The sequence below is a fragment of the Phaenicophaeus curvirostris genome, chromosome 7, assembly GCF_032191515.1.
Source record: "Phaenicophaeus curvirostris isolate KB17595 chromosome 7, BPBGC_Pcur_1.0, whole genome shotgun sequence".
Classification (NCBI taxonomy): Eukaryota; Metazoa; Chordata; class Aves; order Cuculiformes; family Cuculidae; genus Phaenicophaeus; species Phaenicophaeus curvirostris.
Genome location: NC_091398.1, coordinates 35,587,887 through 35,613,061, shown reverse-complemented (window position 1 = coordinate 35,613,061; position 25,175 = coordinate 35,587,887). Strand labels below are relative to the sequence as shown.

Here is a 25,175-nt window from a genome sequence, read left to right as displayed (position 1 = left end):
GAAGAAAGCCTGATGGAAATCATCTTTTCCCTATTTTCTCATGTCTGTCTTTTTGTTAAAGTATAAGCTTATTAGTACCATCCTGAAGGTGACAACACAGTTGTCCTTAACCATTTGCCAAATTATCTGCTTAAGAAAGGAATTAAATAGGGTTACCTAGCTAGTATCAATTAATATCCACCAACAGTGATCTATAACAGAGCCTGCAGTGCACTGCCCACGCAGCTGAGAGCAAAGCAGAGGAGAGAAGAGAGAAACCAGTCGGTCACAGGGATTAAACTGAAGAGCAGACTCTGTGAGGGGGTCAGATTTCATGATCTGTAGCGAGCTAAAGGAAAAGTCCTTGAACTGCACAGGAACAAGCACTGGATGAAGCTGAATGAGACTACTTATGTCGGATGCTCATTCCACCACAAAAAAAAGTGGCAACACCAGCACAAGGAGGAAAAGGAGGTTTTACACAGATGAGCAGATTTAAAAAATTCATCTGTTGCTCATGACAATTAAGTCGTCTACTCTAAAAATGTTTAAGAACTATAAAAAGTTATACTGGGATGAGAAAAGGTTAGGCAAATTTTTAAACTCTCACAAAATAGCTAATACCAAAATATTGAGATTAAAAGACAGAACATTTATAAAATCCTACATGAAGCAAACATGAAAAGGTTGCTCATCTGCAAGATAACTGAGTAATGTAACCTTTCAAAGCAGCAAAAAAAAGCGATTAGACCATCCCTTGGATTGAAAATGATTGATTATTACTGCTAATATTGGAATTGAAGTTGACTGTAATGCTTTTTATGTAATTGCTTTATTGAATGCTGCATAGCTTATTCAGTAATACATCCAGAACATCATGAGTTTACAATTTCTTTAGCTCCTGATGCACTAAGACACAGAGAGATGTAGTTATAACATATTTATCCCAATGATACCTTATTAAATGGCATATACTAAGGTTAGTTCCTGCCCTTTCAGTTAAGGTCTATGGGGAATCTTCTGCCTGCAGATTCATCTAGGAGATTTGAGTATCAGCAACTTTCCATCCTCAGCATCTGTTCACCGGTTTATTCCATAAATTGTATCAAAATACCTTAAATCTGATTTGGGGCCCGGTGTGCTGTAATAATTCAATCATTTTGAGGACTTTGAAAGCTGGCTCATCTATTTTAAAAAAAAAAAAAATCAATCAAGGACAAGTAAATCACAGTGAAGAAGATGCATAAGTAAAACTTTTTTCCTAATATCAGAGTACATTAAAATTTTAAAATATCCATAGGCAAAACCTGGGGGGGGGGGGCATGTGTGGTGTGTGGTGTTTCTCATCTTTGTTTATATTCAAAAAGCAACCTTCAATATTTAAATGCAACGGCATAGAGTAACATTTTCTCACCTGTGTTTCGGTTTCTTTGATTTCTTATCCTCTGGCGTCACTTCCTGCTTTTTTTGAAGAGAGTCCTAGCAAAGGTCAGCAGTCAATTAGCCATTAATAAATACACAATGTGGGAGTGAAAATATCAGCTTCCTGAGCTCCCGATACAAAACCAAGCAACACGTTGGAAAGCTCATAACAAAAAGCATAATGTACTTTAGAGTGTTCTGAACATAAATATAACGTTACCTTTAAAGCAGTAAGTATGAAAAATATTAAAGAAGGTGTGTAATACAAAGCTTTATCATCTATTGCACGCGTATATTGACTTAACTGAGACATGCTCACTTATCTACAAAGCAAAAATTGGGTTTTAAGTACTGTACTTTGCAAGACCCTTAGGGCACAATAACATTACTGTCATCATTTACTGTGACTTCCCCGTCTCTCATTTGATCTTTCTCCAGCCTTTTTAAAACACTTCAGCTACGTTTCTATTTCTGCCACTACACCAGTGTCCTTGGCCAGATGGCAACACAATTATACACGGTTGACATATAAATGCAGGCAAAAAATAATGCACAAACATACACACGCTTAGACACTAATATGTAAGCAACATATTCAACAATCAGACACACAGTGTAAGTTCCATCTCAGTGCTACTCATGCAAGGGTATACTTGGCTTTGCAGGCTTTTTGATGTTTGGAGCCAATTCTAAAAGGAAGATTTTCTTAGCAATTTTCACAGGAATTCAGAAGACAGACTGGTATTTCCTTAAGACAAAATTGTGATCAATATTTACAGTATGCCTAAACGCTCTTCATCAGATTTCTACAACTTCAAAACAAATCCATGTCAGCTACCTGTTAAGCACAGACAACTCCACGCATTCCAAGCTCACCAATAATAGTGAATCCTGCTAAATTTGGGAATATAAATCTGCAGAATCAAGAATGTCCACATTAACAATGATTTAAATTAAGATAGTGTACTTGGGTTATGAAATATTTAATGCCAGTTGGAAAATAGATGTACTGAATCAGTTTAACTGAAAATATTGAAAGCTTAGAGAAATTACTCTAGTCATACAGTGTACACGTTGAACACAGAGAGCTGAAAGCACTTTATTAAAATTCATTTTTACTTCTGCTTAAATTGAGGATTACTTTATTACTATAAGCAAGAATATTAAGGGAAAGACAATGAAAACTTTACACAAGCACTACCTCATGTGCACCACATTTAATAAAAGAACTTCTGAGAAGTCCCAGGTGCTTCATCATTACAGCCTCCTTTTAATCCTTGTCTTTAAAAACTCAAATTCTGTATTCCATCCAGGCAGCTGCTTCAAAATTATGCAACTAATACACATCAGAAATTATTAAACGTACCAAAATTATTTTTCTATATCCAGTGTCTCCACTGTGAGGATTTTCAATAGCTAGAAGAAAAGCGCTTATTTTGCTGAAAAGCAACTAGGTAATATAAATCAATTTAACTAATGGGTCAAAAGATCTTAAAAGATGTCACAAGTACTGAATTTATTTTTGTCTTCAGCAGCTTCAAACTTGTGAAATTTATTGTTATAAATGTCATACTGTAGAGAAGAAAAACATGCCTCACACATAGGTGGATATTTTTAAACTATTGACATTTGAAGGTCTTTGATCTCAGGGGTGATAGAATAAACCCCAGAGGACATCAATCAGTGAAAAAGTTCAGATGATAACATGATAAACACCAACTACCCCCTAGCTCTATATTTAATCACATGTCTGGCACCACCAACCATGTTTCATACTTCTGTTAACCTATTCAACAGGTTAATAAAGTCCTAATAAAGACTTACTGAAGTACTCACCTTAGACATTTAATTTTTTAAGTTTATTGCAAATGTAATACTGTAAATGTCAGGATTTTTCAGCAAGTCATAAGGTGTAAACTATTATTACAAATGAAGCGTAGGAACACTTTTAAAGTTGCTGTTGACTATGCAATGGAATACAAATCCTTTTATTACCACTCCGTTCTGCACAGGGTATAAAGACAAGTCGAGCCTGTTTGCAGTTACTTGGGCTGCGCTGGTGGTATCAGCCCCTTCTTCATGTCTTCTGGTGAAAGTTTGACAGCACTGCTTTATAAAGAGACAGAAAAAGTTTTAAAAACCAGATCCTGTAGAATGCAGTAAGGGGGAAGAAAAATATAAATCAGCGAGTGAGAAAAACCAAGCAGCAAATATATTGGCTTAAGAGAAATAATGTTGGTTTAGTGGTACTTTCCCTGGAAACAGTTGGGTACCAAGTCATGCAAGATGCAGTACTGCAGCGACATGTGCTCTGCGTTCGAGGCGTTGGGTTGGCTCCTCTTTGAACATATGCCCTTTCAAGTGAAATTAATCACTCTATCACTCCGGCAGCATCTGGAGCCATAATCATTACCCAACTGCTGAGAAAGAAATGAAACCACTAATCGCACAGGGAGTAGAGCTTAGCGTTCAGAACGGGAAAGTTTTTATTAAGTTCTCATTTGAAAAGTGATTTTTCATGGCTAGCCTTCCAGGACACGCCACACAAAAGCTGGATATACTTCAGCAACTGTCTACAACTCATCCTCCAGCACACAGAACCAATATATTTAGAACCGCCACAATGAGGTTTTAACATGCTTTTCCAAATTTAGCTCTATAATCCTAAATTGCTGTTACACGCAAATATGAAACAGAGACACATTTAACTGTAAACTTTAAAAGGTCTCTAGAGGTTGTAGAGAGGAGGCAGCTGGCCTCTTCTCCCAAGTGACAGGGGACAGGACAAGAGGGAATGGCCTCAAGCTCCGCCAGGGAAGGTTCAGACTAGATATCAGAAAGAAATTTTTCACGGAAAGGGTCATTGGGCACTGGAACAGGCTGCCCAGGGAGGTGGTTGAGTCACCTTCCCTGGAGGCGTTTAAAAGACGGGTAGACGAGGTGCTCAGGGACATGGTTTAGTGGCACCTAGGAATGGTTGGACGCGATGATCCAAGAGGTCTTTTCCAACCTGGTGATTCTATGATTCTATGAAGGAAGTGCAGAAGTCTACAAAGTGTTAGATGCCAGAAACAGCAAGGACCAGATGCTGCCTCTGGATTCACACACACCACTCTCCTATTGATCTCAGCAGGAATTCTCTATGCAAACTGAAGCTCATATATTCAAAACTAGATATAATTAAATGCCCACTGAATATATCACCCAGCTGAGGGTAATTAGAATAAGCTGTAACACTATGCCAATAATCTAGCTTACTATGAAATATCCCCCATCCCCTCCGACTTTTCCATTTCATCTCTTTGGCTTTTATTATTCAAATTTTGTTGAAAAGCGAAAATGAGAAAAAATTAAGCAGATTACAGTAGGACTATTCCCATACACACCAGGGGAAGAAAAAAAGGGAAATACTGTGAGTGAGGTGAGGCACTAGCACAGGTTGCCCAGAGAAGTCGTAGATGCTGCATCCTTGCAGGTGTTCAAGGCCAGGATTGGATGAGGCTTTGAGCAACCTGATCCAGTGGGACGTGTCCCTGGAGTGGCATGGGGGGTTGGAAGTGGATGATCTTTAAGGTCCATTCCAACCCAAATCATTCTAGGAGTCTATGAAGTAGAGGTGTCAGTGGGCAGGCTACCCAAAACTCACGTCCCTAGAAAGAGTTAGCTGCATTATCCGCATACTGAGAACAACAACATGCAGCTTAGGAATTTCTAATACAATTTTGTGTATTTTCACCCATAATAATTGTGCACTAGACAAGAGCTGAATGAGGAAGTGATTACTCCTATATATTGAAATCGTTCAATTAAGTGGCGAAGTGAAACTCTTACTCTAACTAACTTAAGATATAATTATTTTTTTTAAAACCCTGCAGGGTTCTGAATAAGGGCAGCAGAATAATTAAATCTAGTACTACACGGAAACAGGCTGAAAATGTGATCATCCATTTTTAATGCTCCGCCTATATGTAACAACTGAAATCTTTCCAACAGTTGCATTCAATTAAAAAAATATTAACCCCAAGGAAAAAGTACAAAAACATCCCCATCTGTTTTTCTTGCCACTCACTGCGCTTCTTTTGTGAGTGAAATATGTACAACAATACAATCCAAAGTTGAATGAAAAGTACCACAATTCCAGTAATAAGCTACCTTTTTTTTTTAAATGAACAATTTAAAAGAAACCACTTTTGCAGATTTTTCCCCTGTGACCCACAGCTCTGTTCCCATAGTAACTATTGAGGAAAGAAAAGGATAAGACGCCTAACTTACACTTTTCCCAATACCAACAAAAACCAGAAAAAAGCACCTTATTCTCAAAAACTATTATTCTCAGGAAAGGAAGAGGGACATTAAAAGATTAGTGTGAATCTCCTGTGTAATCTAGTTTAAACCACCACCTACTGAACATTTGATGTAGGTTAGACAAAGATATTTGTTAAAGCGTGCAGCTTTTGTGTAAAAGAAGTATTGAAATAGTTTTGCAAACCCAACAATAACAAAATTACCAGGCAGATGCTGTAAAAGCCTATATCCGAACACAGCAAGCAGCACTGTCAGCCTACAGCCCTGCTGCTGCGCACTACTCTTCTCCGCTAAGGAACTAGTACCCTGCTTGTTATCTCCAAGCCCATAAAGTGTTAACTTTAAAATATATTTCATAGTCATTACAGTTCCTCCTTAGTTTGCCTTTTTAATTTGACAGATGCTTCCCATATTGCTTGCTGTAGCGCATTTTACTAGGAAAACATACACAGAAGTTGGTGATTCTTTCCTTTAGTGGTGCCACCAAGAATATTCCAAAGGTGCCTGCAAGTCCCAACAGGAAATCAGAGCTAATAGGAACATAAGTTTTACAAACAAGGGAAACAGAACCATTTTAAGCATTTCTGCATCTTTTATGGTGTTTCCCAAACTCTTTCAGGAACAATTCCTACCTGGCTGACACCAGGTAGTATTGTCTCTGGCAGCAAGGCAGGTTCTCCAGCCACGTCCCGTATGCTGAGCTTTTAGCCTTGTGAGTTAAGAACAAATCCAGTGGCAGGACCCAGGTGGGAACGCAATGGGTCACTGTGGCACATTACCCAACACAGCAGCAGACCTCAAGCACCTGAAGGACAGGCCAGGCTGGAAGATGTGCTTCCAGCAACAAGAAGGTTGTTCAGGAGAACGACTGTGAAATTTGCCTGGTTCTCTGTCAAACTCACCAGCATTACTGCCTGACGATACAAGGTCTCCACCAACTTCAAAATGTCTCAGCCGTCTAAATATCACTTGGACAATCACTGCAGAGGTTTATAAAGCAAGGCAAATGACCCATCTCCACAACTCCAAGAGCTGAATCCAACTTGTATTCAACTGTTGAGGAAACAACGCCAGATGAGGACACCATATAAGACCAGAATGACAAAACTGAGGTGACGTAGCAGAGCCATACATAATACTTAAAGGTGTGTCAATGAAAAAGGTGAAAATACAGATAAGGAAAGGGTAAGGAATAACGAGGAGAGAAAACCAAATATTTGGCAATCTGAAACAATTGTGTCTAAGGAAATATGAGATTAGCTCTGAGGTCACCCTTGAATATTTTCAAGCACCAGTGACTGATATCAGCCAGACTATTAAGTTTTGTTGTTAATGAAGTTTTGCTAAACAACTTTCTTTAAAGCTTCAAATATTATTGATTTTTAATAAGTTTTACAGCAATAAAAGCATTTGTCCCACACAGTACTGTTTGCAAAGAATTATTTTAGACAAATTTAGAGTTGAAGTATTATTTCTCATATTTAAATCACTTCTTTAATGGTTATTTAATCAAACTATACCAACAGATTAAAAACCACGTAACTACTTCAAATTAAACCATTTATTCAAAAATACTCAAAAAGAATATAAACTATCTGACTCCGAAATGTTTTAGGCCAATTAAAACTGTAAAATATCACTGGGTGAAATCTCATCAGAGAGAAGAGAATTTTGTGGAGAAATGCTAAGAAAAGGTGTGTTTTGACAAACCACTTCAATAAGATTTGCTAACAAGGGTCTACAATAGCTCAGTACCCTTAATTCACAAATACATTAGGAGCAACTACCAGAAGAAGAGTTACTTAAAGGTTAGTCAGGCTCCAATACAAAGGCTCCAATAAAAACTAGTCATGAATAAAGTTAAAGGTAAAAATTAGAAGGTTTATCACTGTAGAAAACCTTTCAGTCATTAAGTTTACAGGAGCAATGTGACTAGTTTTAGAACAGAACTTAATAGGAGTTTTTTTAATCGTTTATAAACTGTTGCTGCTGATCCATATAAGAAGATGGCAATCTATAACCCAAGAGAAACAGCGCCGTCCTAAACTCTTATCATAGTGAAGAAATCTTAGCATCATTCAAAGTTTGATTAAATCAAGGCTAAATTTCCACTTCAGAGTTTAAATATTTAAAATTCCATCCTTCAAGACAGCATAAGAATAATCTACAGTTAGAACATTTGACACAGAATGAGAAGTTTGGAAATGTCAGGTAGTCAGAAAAAAACATAAAGCTTCCAGATGCCACACAAAGATCACTAAAACCATTTGCGCTTCATTCATTAACTGTTGTCCTATCAAATGAAAAGGAAAAAAAAAAGACATAATCTAGGGTAGATTATCATCCTTCGTTTTGTAGAGCTTTTGGAAAAATATCACTTGTTGCAGAGCTATCTTTGAATCCTTTTTCAGCAGGTTTGAGTTCTACTGTCCTTTGAAGATCGGGACTCCTTTTAACGTTTGGTGTACGCAGGTAGAAGTTTGTCTTTTAAGACATAAGGTCAAACACACTTCCAAACCAGTACTTGGCCTTCTTTAAATTAACATCTTGAGAAAGGGCAGTATTATCTGAGCACAGAGAACAAAAGATCTTTCTCATCTTAGCCGTATCTGCTCACCCACATTCACAAGTAGTTCAAAGGTTCTTCCATATTAGAAGTCGTTCCTGGAAAAGTTCATTTTGTACCCTTTCCATTATGGACTGTTTCTGAAGAAAGACTAATGACTGAAACCCATTTGCTAACCCTGTTTTAAGAAGAGCTTTCAAATATGGATAATAACCCTTAACTCGAGAGAACTCATGCCTCACCACAACTAGTTCCCAGAAGCACACAAACATCAGAAGATTAAGGATTTAAAATCTCTCTACTGTGATCAGATGTATTACAAATCCATTTCCTAGTCTGACATCTCACTTCCAGTGCTCTTCCATTTGCAACAAGGAGCATACCCCTGGCTAGGATAAATCACCATCCTGATCCATTTTTTGGAGAGAATTACAAAAGGAACTTACTGGGACACCACATCTGGGTCCCCTTCCTCCCCTCCATGGTAGGCAGAGTATTATTTCCATGCTAAATAGCATTTTACCCCAATTAGAGAACTACTATCTTAAAAACCAGAACATTTTCATCCTACAAAAACATTTTTAGAAGATACCTATAGCTCTGAGAGCCATCCCTATAAGTTATATGCCTTGTCCTTTCATTCTGTTATAGGACTTTGGAGGAAACCGCACATGAACAGTTACTGACACGTAGTTTATGGAGGAGCTGAAGACACCAGCAGTGATGGTGAGACTGCAACGAGCCCATGCAACAACTGCAAGTATCTCTGTGAAGAGCTAATATTCAGCATTTTGTAATCCTAATCACTAGTGCCTCTCCTGTAAAGCACACAAAATGTTTCCTGCATTGCTCATAATTTAGACTTAACTTAGAACTAAATTTTAGAGCTTCAGCAAAAAAACAAACCAACTAGAAACATGCTGTGGATTCAAGTGTGCATCAATATTCTATACGCAGTTTTAAAAGCTTAAGTGGCCATCAGTAAAACATAAGACATGTTTGCATTACAGCAGTTCCAGGCACTTTTAGGACCATTCAAGAATTGAAGAAAATCAGCATGGTGAAATACGCAAATTGCTAATTGGCTATTGCATTAAACAGTATTAATTTACAAGGATTTAGATCCAATTAAATTTTCTCAAGATTTTATCACTAGAACTGCTTTGTTAGTTAGCAAGTGTCGGAAAATTATTCAGCTATTTGAGGTGGCCGAGCAATCTAATTCAAATGATTATTGCTTTCATGTTCAGGCTGGTGGTCACAAAAAAAGTATCTGACAATAAATGCCTTGAAACAAAATGATACAACGTACAGGCATTTAAATATTAATATATTATCTCTAGAAACCAAAATCTAAAAATAAATGGGTTTAAGACAGGCCACAAATAAGCAAAAGCCAAGTGATAGCCCTTTGAACAGCTGAGAGAAGAGTATGTATAATCTACCTCACATTGCCAAGTTCTTACATTTCAGAAATATAAGGCCTGGGATATTTGTAGATACAGAGATTTCAATACAATTGCTTTCACCTATACCAAGACTACCAAACCCAGCATGAAAATGTATGAGTCTTCATTAGATAAAGCCAAGGATTTAGCTGAAAAAATCCTGCTTTATATACTTCAGTGCTGATATGATGCTTCCCTTCCCCGCCATCCATATTAAGGACGCATCTCTGGATTTCAGCATGCTAGGAAAATTTACTTCAGTACATAGAAATTCATTTTCTTTAAGCTAGAGCTTCCAGTAGCATAAACTTATTTAATTATAAAGCATGACATTTCAATAAGAAGTTGAATTTCTCTACAGCAGGTAAGTAACTTGCCATGCTTGCAACAGACAATTCAAGGTTTTATAACAAAACAGATCATCTCCTTTCCCATTAGAGATTGCTCATTTCTCATTAGATTCTTTCATTTAAGAAAAGACAACAGCTGCAGTTATTCTTTCTCTCAGAATGGATCTGTTCAGTTCTGACATTAAAAACTCCTTCATTTTAGGTTCACGGTGCTGCGCTTTTATTTTTTTTTATTATTTTTTTTTTTTGTACCTGGCAGAGAAGTCCTCAGACTATGGGTTGACTTTTTTTATTATTAATATACAAACCACATATCTCATAAGGTCAAGACCTCATGATCCACATCCTGAAGTTATTTTATTATTAATATCCTGCCACAACAGATTATGTTAACCTTTCTACCTCTCCAGATCCAGCAGCTTCTTTCAGATTAGAAGCTCTCTCTTCCCAAAACATTTCCCTGTACTCTTTTGAAAGATACACCTTTGTGATTAACCGTAACTGAAAAATCATTTCGAGCAAAGTAAAAAATGCATACAAAAGCAAGCCACACGTGCCACTCTGACAGCAGACTGCCATTTACACTCCTTTGCAACTAATTTCAAGGTCATTGCAATTTTACTTTGATATCCATGCTTCCAGATGCCTCAGACATGAAATCTGAAACACATGCAGCAGAACTATCAAAAGAAAACAATTAGTTTATTACATATGTCCTGACACTGCAAAATACACCCTAGCTCCTTTTAACCATGATTTTTCCTAAATAAGCACCCATTCAGTCTATTGAGAGAACTCTCAGCCCATTGTGTTATTTCGTAGGACGACTGCAAGATTTCAAATGCTGCTGCTTCTTTACCACTGCAGAGAAAGTACAAGCATCACAAAGAACACTTTGTTTCTTAGCAAAACAAAGTCATTTGGATGAACACACTGTTCATTTCAACCTAGAACTAAACATTTTGGGTTTCGATATAACTTTTGCCTAATTTTCAACAAAATACTCTGATGGAAAAAGTGATTTTTTCTTTTTCAAAATATAAAAATATTTCACTTGAGGAAAAAAAAAAAAATCTATGTTTTTGCCAAACAGGACAGTGAATTTGGCTGAAGCTCACAAGTTATTTTCTTTTGGAAAACATTTCACTCAAAGTTGTTTTCTACCTTTCATCACTACATAAGTAGAGAAAGTGCATCAAAATACCGATAGGCTTTAAAGTTTTTAAAATGACTCGTGAAAGCTCAGATATTTCTAATTCACTGTGGGAGTCACATGAACTGACAATTTTATTCTGCATCTGGAAGACAGACCTTTACAATGAGCTCATGAAAGGGCTTTCAGAGCATGGTACCCCACATGCACACAAACCTGTGCACTGTCTTTTGTTAGCTCTAAATACATCTGCCTCAGACGCCTTCGAAGCATCAATGACTCCTTATCGTCAGCTGGAATCATCAAGTCAAATTAAATTTTTATGACTTCCAACACACACCCCTAAAGACCAACGGCACAATACACTTCAGAAGTGAAGAGAAGACAGATAGCATTGAAGGGTCTAATTTGTCTTAAGAAAACAACCACCTTTCAAAGCTTGTTCAAAAATCACATAAATAACAGTGAATTGGAGACAGTTTGTTGTTGTTGTTCATTTCCTCTTCATTTTACATGCAAGTAGTTAGAAATATAGTATCAGATTGTACTTAACCAGCACTTCACCAGCAAAGAATCTCTCCAAGAAGGGGAAGACATTATTTTTCCATCAAATTTAATCCCTCTGTTGCTCAGTCGTAAAAGGTTAAATCTCAAAAGGATCCTGGGCAACGAAACCCCTGGTTCAGTTGCATGTTTTTGACGGAGTACTTTGAGTAAACATTTCCCAAATTTGTCAATCTTTCCGCTTCATTGAACATCTTTGTTGCTGTGTTGTGCTACAAAATAAGGATCCAACGTGCCATGCTTAGTTTTATGTGTTTGTATCAGACCTTGTCTTATTTACTTCCTTCCTCTCAGTAACAACCACAGTGTTTCCAACGTGTCTTCACAAAAGTTTCCGACATTGTGCATGCCCAACTTTGAATGTTCAAACACTGCATGTATCCAACCTGACTGATGGACAGAAATGATTCACTAAATGTACCAATGGAATTAGAACTAAATCAGCCAAGAGTATGGACTTCTGGCTTGGTTCATCCTGGAAGATGCTTGCTTGTATGCCCTTTTCATTTGAACATGAAAAAGAAAATTATTAAATATTTCAAAGGAAGCAACATTAGCATGATGATATCAGGATCCAGTAGAAATTTTACTCTTGGATTAAAAGCATTAAGGAGTCCAGAATTACACTCTGGAGTCACTCTAGTGCATAACTGCAACAGACATGAAGATTACAAATATAAAATAGAGATTAAACATCCCTATCTTTCAGTTACAAAATAATTTAGAATATAAGACCTTATCAGGTTTTTTTAATTAATTGAGCTAAAACAGAATGAAGAAAGGGCAATCACTCCACCCTCATATGCAGGAATTATCTAGCAGGTAAACCGACATCTCTTTTTCCTACCTGTTTTCCAGACAAACTGATGACCTCTCCTAGCTTCCAGATCAGCTGTTTGTAGCATTAAGAAAACAAACAAAAGGAAGGACTTCCCCAGGCTCTGCCATGCCCAATGAGGAGAAACCCAGTTCTGTTGTAGAAGCATAATTCAGATAATTCAGTCTCTTGTCTTCTTTGGTCCTAGAATTAACAAAAAAAAGAAAAAGCTTGCTAAAAGACTGAAAACACCAAGGCACCAGGCTCAGCATAAGGTGGCCACTGTGCATTTCATGGTCCATGTGTGCCAGGTTCATTGAGGATAAGTCTGTTATAGAAGCCCATCCTGGAAAGAAAGAGAAGGAAAAAAGGTGGTGAGGAAGACAGGAGAGGACCAGCTCACGGAGGGCCTGCAGTCCCATCCTACAAACGTGGCCATCAAATACTTTTAGCAGAGAAGAAATCTGCCAGTGCAAATAAATGGCAAGGAATCTAATAACAATCTCTGATGTGTCCCTTCCTTTCTCTAATTTTTCTTTAGCATGAATACTCTCATGCTACAGGCAGGCTATACCAAAGTCGATGATAGATTCCAGGTGCAAAATTCAGCTCTGAATACAGACCTCATGTCCTACATTTAAGATCCCTGACAACTGAAATACCAAGCATGGAATCGTTTCAGCTCCATACCACGTGTGAACACAGAATCATAGAATCACCAGGTTGGAAAAGACCTCTTGGATCGTCGAGTCCAACCATTCCTATCTGCCACTAAACCATGTCCCTGAGCACTTCGTCTATTCATCTTTTAAACTCCTCCAGGGATGGGGACTCAACCACCTCCCTGGGTAGCTTGACATGGGACAACAAAAGCAACATGAGCTATGCAGCAGGCAAAGTGGGGAAGGAGGGATTGCTTATCAGTACATGGTGAATCAGCCTGAATGGGAAAACTAGGCATTACTTGGGCACTTAAACTCCCATTTAGTCCCTGATCTTTGAGCTCAGCCAGCAACCGCTTACTCTGGAGAGGTCTCTCTGACTAAAGGATTTTAATTAAATTCTCCAACACTTCAGATAAATACCAGAGCCATGTTGGGATTGAGACAAGAATGCAACAGGTCCTGCTGCTGGAGGAGTTTTACACCGTACAGGTCATTAACATCATCACTGTGTGGCACTGGAAGCAAGGAGCAATGTCTATCTCAGTCTTCTATACAAAGCAGATGTCCAACTCCTAAATGCCTGCTGCAGCGAACATCCACACGACCATGTTGTTTATATACCACAGAAGAGCTCCAAAACAAGAGAAATTAAGACTGACATGCAACAAAACAAAATCTTAAGATATCTGATTCATCCCAGTAATTCAAATTTTATCAAAAAAGATGACTGACCAGGCACTTACGTAGATTTTACATGAGTTGCAAGATACTTTGGATTTGTTCACATCCAAATGGAAACAATTTTGAGACTCAGAAAATGTTCGTGGTATGTGCCACATCAAACAATAGCTAGTTTCTCAGGTGAATTTATATTTCTTTCCCTATGTAATACCTTTTGTATTTATACCATTTTAAAATTCTCAATATATTTCTGCTTATTAGTGATTAATCCTGCTTTTATAGGTAAAGAAAGGTCACATCCATATTAGTGTAAGAAGAGCAGTAACACCTGTCTTCAAGATTTGTCTTCATTGGCATAATCTTAGTGATTTTCATTAAAATTATCAGTTATGAGAAGTTTGGTCCAGAAAATACCATTACATTCCCAACCTTATGAAAAGCAACATTGTCATAATACATAAAACACAGCATCAGTCTTGATAAGAAACTGAAGATAAACCTGAAAATAGTACATGTTGAATACAGAGTAAAACTTAAAATTAAAAGTTGTATTTAAATGACTTTGAAACAGTTTTATCATGATAAATTCATGCAATTATATTTAATCAGATATTAACTAACTATGGTGGAAGATACAATGCAATAACTGTTATCTGGTTTAGTTCATTCTTGCGCTTCAAATGAGCGGCATTTCACGCAAGACCTGAAAAAACACCAGGCTGATCAAATACAGTAACGTGAGCAAGGGATTGCATTTATTGCTTTGCTCTTTTCTTCCGGGTTAATTTAATTCAGAATTTACATTTAAATCAGAATGTAACCCTCTCAGTCGCAACACCCAGACGATGTAACACAGACAACCACTGGCCTTATATGAAGCACAAGTGAGGCTCAGGAACCTTGAGCACCCTTCAGATATAAGATGAAGAGGACATCATTCCTCTCCAATGGAAATACAGTAGGGAGGTCCTTAGAGGGGAAAAGGGGCCCTCGGGCATCCTGCACTTAATTTGTTTTATGTTTCTAGATGGCTGCTCACCTCACACAGAAGAGCTGAGGAGGAGCGACTCGCCCAGTGTCTTCAGCATTGCAGTTACCATCTATGACGGTCGGAAAACAGAGTCACTGATGTTCTGTCAGGAGAAAGAGAAGGAATTAGTGACATTGGCTCCAACACTGTTCACATCTGAAAATGCAAAACAAGTGAAGAAATTACTCAGATGTTCAGATTTAAGTACTGGAGGGGAGCCAGCACGGCGACACTGCTCTGAATTGCAAGGCAGCTCTCTAGGTCCAGGAGAACGCCCTAAAAACAACACGTTACACAGGTGGGGACGTGACATGGGCAAATCCAAGGAAATCTCAGATAACAGCTGATAAAGATGCTGAGATTTTTAATGAAGCAAGAGCAGAGCTCATCAGCTGCTTTCTCAACACATCCAGCCTCCATCTCAGCATTCAAAGGGTCAGGAAACAGCAATAAATCCCTGGGAATAGCACACTCCTGCCCAAAATGAGGGGGGTCACGTATGTTCATTTTTTGGGCAGGACTACAAAGACAACTGGCTGCTGCTCCCCACAGAGCATAAACAGAGATTACATTAAATTAGAAAAAAAAAATAAATTAGACACCATGAGACTGATTCTAATCTCGCCCACCCCAGCCGAGCTCAGTAGAGTCCACTGATTTACACCACAGCAAAACACAATGAAAATTTGTCTGTATATCTAGGTTTCTACAACACATGTTGGAATAGTTGCTGTTCTGTCCTGATATGATAAAAAATTATTGCACAGGCAACATATGCTATCTACAGAAACATGAATAAATTACATTAGGAAGGCCACGAACACTTCACATCAAATTCAGTTACAGTATATCTCAGCTCCCAAATGTGTCAGCATGGCTAGTTGTAAACTGGAAAATAAGAGGAAAAATAGAGGGGAGAAAAAAAAGAAATTTACATTTTAAAACTTGTCTTCACCAAGACTAGTCACGATTAAATTCATGCAATTGCTAAAATATATTTAGATATGTGCTTTCTTCTGAAAAATATCTTGGTTTTCCAAAAGTGATTATTTGAATTTAATCCATATCCTTCATAATACAGGCCTGGGCAATTAACAGTCTGCACTAACAGATTCTCATGAAATTAAATAATGAGGTGTTGTTTTCATATCTTTGAAGCATTAGACACAAGCACCCTTTTAGTTTTGTTTGATTTGTATGGAATCTTGTTCAGAAAAACAAGGATATCATACATGAACTCTAATGGCTGGGAATATACAGGCAGTCTTGAAAAAGCCACATGCAAGTTTTCTAATGATTGCAATAATGCATTTACGTTATCTAATCCATTGCTAATTGTCATAATGACAGGATTGAATAGAATTATTTTAAAATAACAATCTTCCACTTAGAAACCAACACTTCTGCTGACAACAAGGCATTCCAGTACATTATCAAAATGGCATAAATAAATAAAAACACATACAGCTGACAAATAAATATCTTATTTCTGAAGTGTTCAAAATTTAATTTCATTTCCAACATCAATGAAATATCCAGCAGCCAAATTCCATCTAATCCTTGCTGATCTAGGGAGGAGAAAAAGCCTCTGTGGCATTTTTCCCATATTCCAGCCACTGCTCGGACAGCCACAAGCTACAGACACACACTCCAAGGGAGGTGTTCCCAAGGGACAGGCACCATCCTAGTCCAAGACACAACAGAGTCCTCAAAATCATCCAGCATCGAAAGACAAAAGATTGATGGTCCATTTCTGATTCCTCATTCTGCGTGTACTGCATTAGTAGAGAAGGGATCACTTGCTCTTTCTGCAAGTTTCCAAGGAACAAGAACAGCTTTTAATGATCAGAGGCTGGAGCATCTCCCATACAAAGACAGGCTGAGAGAGTTGGGCTTGTTTAGCCTGGAGAAGAGAAGGCTCTGAGGAGACCTTATAGCAGCTTCCAGTACTTAAAGGGGCTACAGGAAAGCTGGGGAGGGGCTCTCGGCAGGGAGTGCAGGGACAGGACAAGGGGTAACGGATTTAAGATGAAAGAGGGGAGATTTAGATTAGATATTAGGAAAAATTTTTTTACTGTGAGGGTGGTGAGACACTGGCACAGGTTGCCCAGAGAAGCTGTGGATGCCCCATCCCTGGAGGTGCTCAAGGCCAGGTTGGATGAGGTGTTAAGTGACCTGATCCAGTGGGAAGTGTCCCTGCCCATCATAGGGGAGTTGGAACTGGATGATCTTTAAGGTCGTTTCCATGCCTAATTACTCTATGATTCCATGATTTCCGTAGTTTAGGGAAGTTCAATCTAGCTATTCTCCAACGTGGATTTATACAGTATTTATTACTGAACTTAGAAAAAGATCAACTTAAACTGATTTAAACCTGAAACACGGTTTCAAGCTTGTCATACATCAGTTAAATTACCCCTGAATTGACCTGAAGTTGTGACCTTTCCTGTCATGGGTAAATCTGACCTACTTCTTTTTCTATGAGAAGGGAATGCTGACAAGGACACCTGGATAGCACTTTTAAAATACATGATGCAATTAGAATAATCCCAAACACTTTAAACAACAACAAGGAAAAAAAAAAGCAATTGCAGATCATATGCGCAGCTATAAATTGTTTGGCAGGTGTCTAGCACAAAGATAAGCATCATTAATCATGAATAAATTTCCTTAACATAAATGTAAGCAGTAATTATGCAACTGTTTGCCTACTGCACACAGCACAAACCCATGGCTTGTGATATTCCAAGATAATCTGGACATTTATAGCATACTCTATCCTCAGATAAAAGTCAAATCTGCCCTGTCTTCTCAGAAAGCTGTTATCCACAAAGCTAATTCTGTTCTGTCTTAAGCCAGTAGCAAAGGCTGATCACCATGGACATGCACTGCAGACCATCCCTGGGGGATTTCCAAAAAAAACCACTAATGCTAGTGCTACAGGTACCAAGTTTAACAAAATGAAACTGTTTGCACATTCACATACAACAAAGTAGGAACAGACCTTCAGATACAAGCACATATGTGCCCATGTCATAGCTGTACATGCATACTGCCCCATTTTTTAATTTAACAAACATAGTTATACTAAATTGCCTTTACTTCCACACAGAAAACAAACACTACGTGGTTTTCCACATAAACATTTGGAGAATCCACTTCCAGCTATCATAGAATCACCAGGTTGGAAGAGACCCACCGGATCATCAAGTCCAACCATTCCTATCAAACACTAAACCATGCCCCTTAGCACCACGTCCACCCGTCCCTTAAACCCCTCCAGGGAAGGTGAATCAACCACCACCCAGCTATGTCACAGACTTCTTGTGCAAAAAGTCACTTAAGGTCACACACTGGCATTAATACTTCATTCTGCAAGCGCCCCCCTTGATTTCAGTGGAGCAACTTTGCATATATGAGAAGAGTAGCTTGATTTCCTATACCTCTACTTCTTCACCTCCAAACCTCACTTAAGAATACTTACTCTTCATCCAGCAGTATTTTAGAAAATCCTGAATAAAAACATACAGCATGAATGAGCTAAATGTATACATCATGTTGACAATTGCCTGACAGTATTTTTACCCTAAGTGGTCACTCACCAGGAATCAAAACATTAAGCTCCACAACTCTTTGCTAATTTGCTACAATAACTGCAAGGGTAAATAATGCCTGAAAGAGCATCTGGTGTTAACACATCTGCATACAAAAGATCACTCCAAACAACTAGCAGATGGTCTAAACCAGCCAGCTTTGGGCTGGGAGTAAGCCTGCACGACCTCCAGATCAACAAAACTGAACATAAATTCACTCCGGTCCATTTTCACATATAAACCTTAATAACCTTCCTCAACGCTTAGTTGCTGGGAAGCTTAGTAGATAGTCACCGTCTTCACCAATTATATTTGAAGAGATTTTGGTGATCTATACAGTCAAATTGTAAGAAGCCATTAACTATTTCATCCTTTTTCTTCTGTTCAGTCATATTCACTTCCTCAAATCTACAGAAGGTCCCGGAGAATAAAAGCAAGAATATGAAATAACTGCACTGCCAATGAATTGTTTCTTAACTTACATTGATTTGTTCGGGGTTAAAAGACAAGTTTTCCTGCTTCAGTCTTTGTACGGCCTAAAAACGTAACAAAAGCAGGTTTGAATTTGGAAGTTTAATTATAAACTTAGCTAAGTGGATTATAATGAAAGATGTTCCAGCAAGGGAGCTCAAACTGATGCATTATGACTACATTAAACAAAACACCAGAGAATAGACTTTCCATCAGTAGAACTACTTTAATTAAAACTGTGATAGAGCAGAACTGTTCTGTGGAACGATACTGCTGTTGCATCTCCTTCACTCTAAGTACTTTCAATGGACTCCGTGGGAACACACTTGACTTACAATAAGAGTCTACACATGATTTCAGACTTTTCTAAGGAAGCCAGTTCAGAAGATCAGTTAAATGTAGTTGAAGCAAAATTTGCTTCATTTGTATATAAACATAGAATCATAGAATAACCAGGTTGGAAGAGATCCATCGGACAGAGTCCAACCATTCCTATCAAACACTAAACCATGCCCCTCAGCGCCTCGTCCACCCATCCCTTAAACACCTCCAAGGAAGGTGACTCAACCCCCTCCCTGGGCAGCCTCTGCCAGTGCCCAACGACCCTTTCTGTGAAAATTTTTTTCCTGATGTTCAGCCTGAACCTCCCCTGGTGGAGCTTGAGGCCATTCCCTCTTGTCATGTCCCCTGTCACCTGGGAGACGAGGCCAGCTCCCTCCTCTCCACAACCTCCTTTCAGGTAGTTATAGAGAGCAATGAGGTCTCCCCTCAGCCTCCTCTTCTCCAGGCTAAACAACCCCAGCTCTCTCAGACGCTCCTCATAAGGCCTGTAAGCCGTTCCTCATATGACTTACACTCTGCAGGAAGAGTAGGAAGATTTCAATGTCAAGGATTCAAGAGTCTATGAAATGCACCATCCTGATATCCTTCAAATGCACAATCACACAAGACACCTACAGCCTTCATGCCCATTCAGAGCATTATGAATGATGCTCAACAACCAACAGACATTCCAACATTTCCTTCTAAAAAAATTCAGTGTGACCAATACACAAGTGCCCAAAAGTTATCCAAGCCTTGGAGATCTCAGCAGTATTTAACTGCTGTGGACCTTTGGTGCTCTCGGTGTTGTGTCTTCGCACTCAAAGTAGGTTAATTTACCTTCACAAATGTTCTTCAAACTATTATCATACTTCTCACAGCAGGAACAAGTACAGAGCAATTAAGATCAAAATGCTCCAGACTGTCAATAGGTTTTTCTTGTGAACTCAGGCATTGATTTTTTTTCTGAGGAGCAGAACATAGAAAGTCTCCAGTAACTTTTAAGTAACCTTTTCACACTGCTTGTGCACTTTCATACACTTAATTAAACACAAGAATGGCTGTAGCAACTCAAACCAAACATCTGCAAAGTCCCAGATCCTACATCTGCCAGGAGAACGATGCCAAATGCCCGGGATGCAGTTTAAAAGCAAAGCTTGCATAAGTAATACTTCTAACTGTATCTTCCCAACCTCCAACAAGTCGTGGCTTCCACATCACTCATGTCAAATCATCTTCGTATCTGAAAGCCCTGTTGTAAACTTACGGAGTCAACCTGCATAAGTTTGGGGGAGTCTTTATAGATAATGTGTATAACCAATACACTCTTACACCCGGATGCCTTCTCACGACAGGCTTGTCAGCCAGCACTGCACAACACAGCCCAGAATAAGCTCAGCGATGTTTTCACTCCACAGCACATCCTTTACATAACAGCAAAACTTCACAGCTTTGAGGGGGGAAAAAGAGTTTCTTTTTGTTTATTTTTCAATGGTTAGAGAAAAGTTTGGGTCCATTGTCAATATACTATTCTGCTAAAGCTTTTATCATTGGCAGCGGATGAACTAAAGGTCCTTTCAAACTCAGCTATATCTAAGAATTGCTGTCACAGTTGCATAGATCTTGAATTACTGTTAAATTGCAATTAAGCAGACAAAGGGAAAAGGAGCTGGCACTGCTTCCAACGCCCTATCAGTAACTACTGCCATATCAGTAACTAGCTATTGCCAGTTGTTGTTCAAAGAGGATTACTCTCACTTCACTGGCAATACATTGCATGTAACACATTCAGCAGTACAATACCATTTGAAAACTAGTATTTGAAATTACTTCCCTTTAAGAGGCAAATCTGGAAATCAGACTTGGTAAAGAGCAAACTCCTCACTTAAGCAGCATGATCACTCACACTGAAAACAACAGAAAGCTTCAAAGTCACCAATTACAAGGCAGTAGAATTTCAAAAAATGAAAAAAACACCTCACGACCTCTGCTGCAGGAGCAACGGCAAATTTTCATAGCATTCCTATTAAACTGCTTTCAGTTCACAGAAATTAAATTGCTTTACTGCAGTGATTTTCTTCTGCATTCTGATATTACTTCATATTATTTGACATTAATACAGCATCACAGGCTGTAGGTCAGTCTTTTTTTTCCCCTCACTGGAACACGGCCACCACACAGAGTTTATCAATCTTAGACACAAGGTCAAAATAATACAATGAAGTTATCACCAAGCACGTAAACTCAGCAAAGACTTAGGCTCTGCTTAGCAGGGGAAGGACCATCTGTTTCTTTGCCACAAGACTGGCATATCAGAAGCTTATCTGCAATTTGAAGTGTTATATTCTACACTTCTATGGAACAGCCAGATCAACTAAGTGCATGCATACAGCCAAGGATGTGACCAAACAAACAAGCTATAGAGAGGGAGGGAAATGTTAGTCTTAACGTGTCATTCCATTCTGCAGAGAGTAGGTGGGGTTCAGTTTTGAACCTCTAAATAACAGTGACTATGGCTAAAATAACCCCACTCACACTAACATGCAGAGGCCAACTTCAATACTTCTTGAATGTATAAAGTTTTGCTTCTGCTGTGATGCTTACATTAAGAATGATTTCTTTTCCACAGTATTGCTAGCTCTATTCGTATGTAGCCATTACTATTTTGCCATTTTCTCTACCCGGCTCTAGTCTATACCCAAATGAGCTAATATGAAGAGACAAACACACATCCACAAGATAAATTCCATTTCAAAAAACTCATTTCCAAAGTGCTGAAATAAACATTTACTCCAATGCATCCTCTGTCATCAGCTGTTTATTTCAGTGCACCAAAGTACAAACTCGTAGGAAAGGAGAAAATATGGAGCACAATGCAATGCAAACACTATACCACTTCAAAAACATGCAGGCTCTACAGAGGAGCACAATTAATCAAAACACTGACACTATAGCTCTTCATTTCCTATCAAACATCACCACTGAAGTCTTGTGATGAAGTCCCCTAGAACCAAGGCTTCATCTTTTCTACAGAGTAAAACCCCATATAAGTCAGGTCCTGGGTAAAAATATGAACTTTAAGTACACAGGTAGGGTTGTCAAAATAAATTAAGCAAATACATTTTGCAATGCCTTACTATTTATTCCGTTTCCTTCCACTCCCTTTCCAGCAGATGAACCAGTCATTGATACCAACTGGACCAGGCAGACAGTGTAATGAAAGCGTTAAAAAAAATACTGTATTACTGTAAAAAAAAAAAAAAAACAGACACCATGAAAAATAAAGAGTGACAACAGGATGAAGAACTTCTAAAAACTGCTTCAGAACACCGGCACAGATGCCAACATTTGCACGCTGCACTCTGAATCCAGTGTTAGCTAATTGCCATACAGACTGACTCCAACACACTAAGAGTAACACAGTGCAAAAATACACAGCTTCTACTGAAAAGTAGCATTTGGTTTCGAGGTGGAATTTTTTTTCGGAAATACATAAGCTACTGCTTGTACCAGGCTTCCCCACGCCACCATGAAGTGTCTTCAGGGAAGCCTCACAGACCTCATTCCCCCCCTGCGGTGGCAGTACCCGGGCGATACATGCCTCCACAGAAGATGCACAAAGCAGCAGAGCGCTCACGTAATCACATCACATCGCTTCCTCCGGAGTGGAAGAAACACCAGGCACGTGTTCCGGCTCCATGCCAGACTCAGGCATTAGGATGCATGCCTGAAACTCAGGCATTCCCCGGCACTTTGCAAGAGACGCAGAGCCAGGTGTGGGAATATGTTTTTCATATCCAAAACTATTAATAACATATGTACAGTCATTTAAAAGTGGACTTGCTTTCACCCCAAAATTAACTATGCATGACAACAACAAAAATACCAAATTGCAGTTAGAATGATGCTACCCTTTAAAGCAGGTGGAGTAACCAGCTGAAAAAAGCTATATATCTATTTTAAAATGTTGTCACTGTTACCTTTTTCATTCTCATTTCTTTTCCCCTGTAGCTGGTTATAGTCACTCACTATATTTTTTCACATTGGAAAGTGTAATCTCTTTAGGGTGAGAAATATATTTGCCCTGAACACAATATAATACGGTTCACACAGAGGTCCCTGACACTATTGCAGTATTGATATGAAAAAATAATCATAATGATATCAACCGATAAAAGCCCTCAGTATAATATTATTTAATCAAGGTCAATTGCCCATGCAGGTTGTTCTTACCACAGTTCACGTTACATCACTGGTCCCATCATCCTGACCTTCCCTGCTGTCATCCCCATTACAGTTCAATTAACAGAGGAGTCCTGCAGCGGCTTGATGAGCATCTGCTGCCTCTACCTGGCAGTAATTCAATAAGGATACGCCATAGGAAGAGATAATGAGAAGTCAGCCCAGTTGTTGTGTCTCTCCCCTCTGGAGAGCAGATGAGTTTGGTTTATGGGAAAGAGCGTGACCTATGAAAATTATCAGTTCATTTCATATTTCAGAGCTTCAACATGCTCTTAACTTAAAGGGTTCCCTGGTTTGTCTGATGGTGCAGCCCACAAGCATCCAGAATCAGTTTTCCTGGTGGGTCCTCAATTAACCACACTCCTCACACTGAAAGGGTGAATCTTCCTGAAAGCATTTTGTCTTTGTCAGTTCTACCAAAGGAACAGTTTCTACTAGTGCATCCAGCAGTAGTAGGTTTGAATTAAAAAATTAAACACCTAAGCATTGAAAATGGGTCCATGCTACTCCTAGAGTAATTCAGATAGAACGAAATCCACACCTGTGTCAAAACTGCGTGAAACATTTTCAAAAAAATGAAATCTCCTAGGTTGTCCTCTGCTGCAGGTAGTGTCAGCCTGGGTTTTCTCTCCCTGCCCCACAGAACGCAGTTATAAATGTTAATATTATCAATATAAAGTGGAGTGACCACCTCCTTCTCACTAGTGCCCAGCTTCTTGTCCTTCCTTCATTTCCTTCTGCACTTTTCCTGCAGAGTCTGCTCCCTTAACTCCCACCTATCCTCTCTAACTTTTCTGTTATGTTAGAAACACCTATTCCATCACTTAAAACCCAGAGCCACCTACAGTCCCTTCACCTCCTACTCCAGCACTGGTTGTCACAGTGACTATTTGAGGGATGCAGCTCTATAATCCCCCGTAGAGCTCTCTCTTTCTCTCATCGCTATGGATCAAACAGTGCTGGAAATGTTGAACTTCACTGCCTCCACTCCAATTCCTTCCACTATTTCCCACATTTCTCCTCTTCCAAGTACTGAAGACAACTACATTCTTCTTTACACACAGCTTCCATTGATGTTCAAACTTTGACCAACTCCTCTGTCACCCAGATCCCTTTGACTTACTCCCTGTAAGCCCCACGTTCATTCTTCTTCTAGGGTAGGACATATTTTGCCTAGGAACTGTAGTGTCCTTATCAGTTTTGCAGTTTTAATGATCTTATTCACCAAAACTGGCATTTTCAACTTGATTTCAAAAATAGTTTTCTCTTTTATTTCTCCTTAATGTCATCAAGGTGCAGACTGAGGTGCAAGAAGATAATGAGCATGAGAGGGAAAAAAAAAAAAAAGAAGACAGATTTGCTCCCTAAGCTCTGCTTCTCTAACAAGGCCAGTGATTCACCGGGAATTTACATGGCTAGACAGTCCTGTACCTCCATATTCACAGCTCAGTTTTTCTCAAGATCAGCTTCATTTGGGACACTTCCTTTTCCATCACACAATTATTGCACTGAGGACTGCTTACCTACTCTGAACCCTCTTTTCTCTGAGCACACTCATTCGGTCTGCT

At 38.8% G+C, this 25,175-nt stretch overlaps 1 protein-coding gene across 2 annotated transcripts in view; it reads right to left on the bottom strand.

The window, feature by feature from the left end:
• Positions 1-25,175, bottom strand: part of THSD7B (thrombospondin type 1 domain containing 7B) — a 329,828-nt gene that overhangs the window by 255,681 nt on the left and 48,972 nt on the right. For both annotated transcript variants that reach the window (XM_069861551.1, XM_069861552.1), the window contains exons 2-3: positions 14,990-15,083; positions 12,635-12,808 (exon numbers count right to left, since the gene is read on the bottom strand). In XM_069861551.1, coding sequence (XP_069717652.1) covers positions 12,635-12,773 — 139 coding nt within the window. In that variant the 5' untranslated portion in view covers positions 12,774-12,808; positions 14,990-15,083. The remainder of the gene's footprint in view (positions 1-12,634; positions 12,809-14,989; positions 15,084-25,175) is intronic.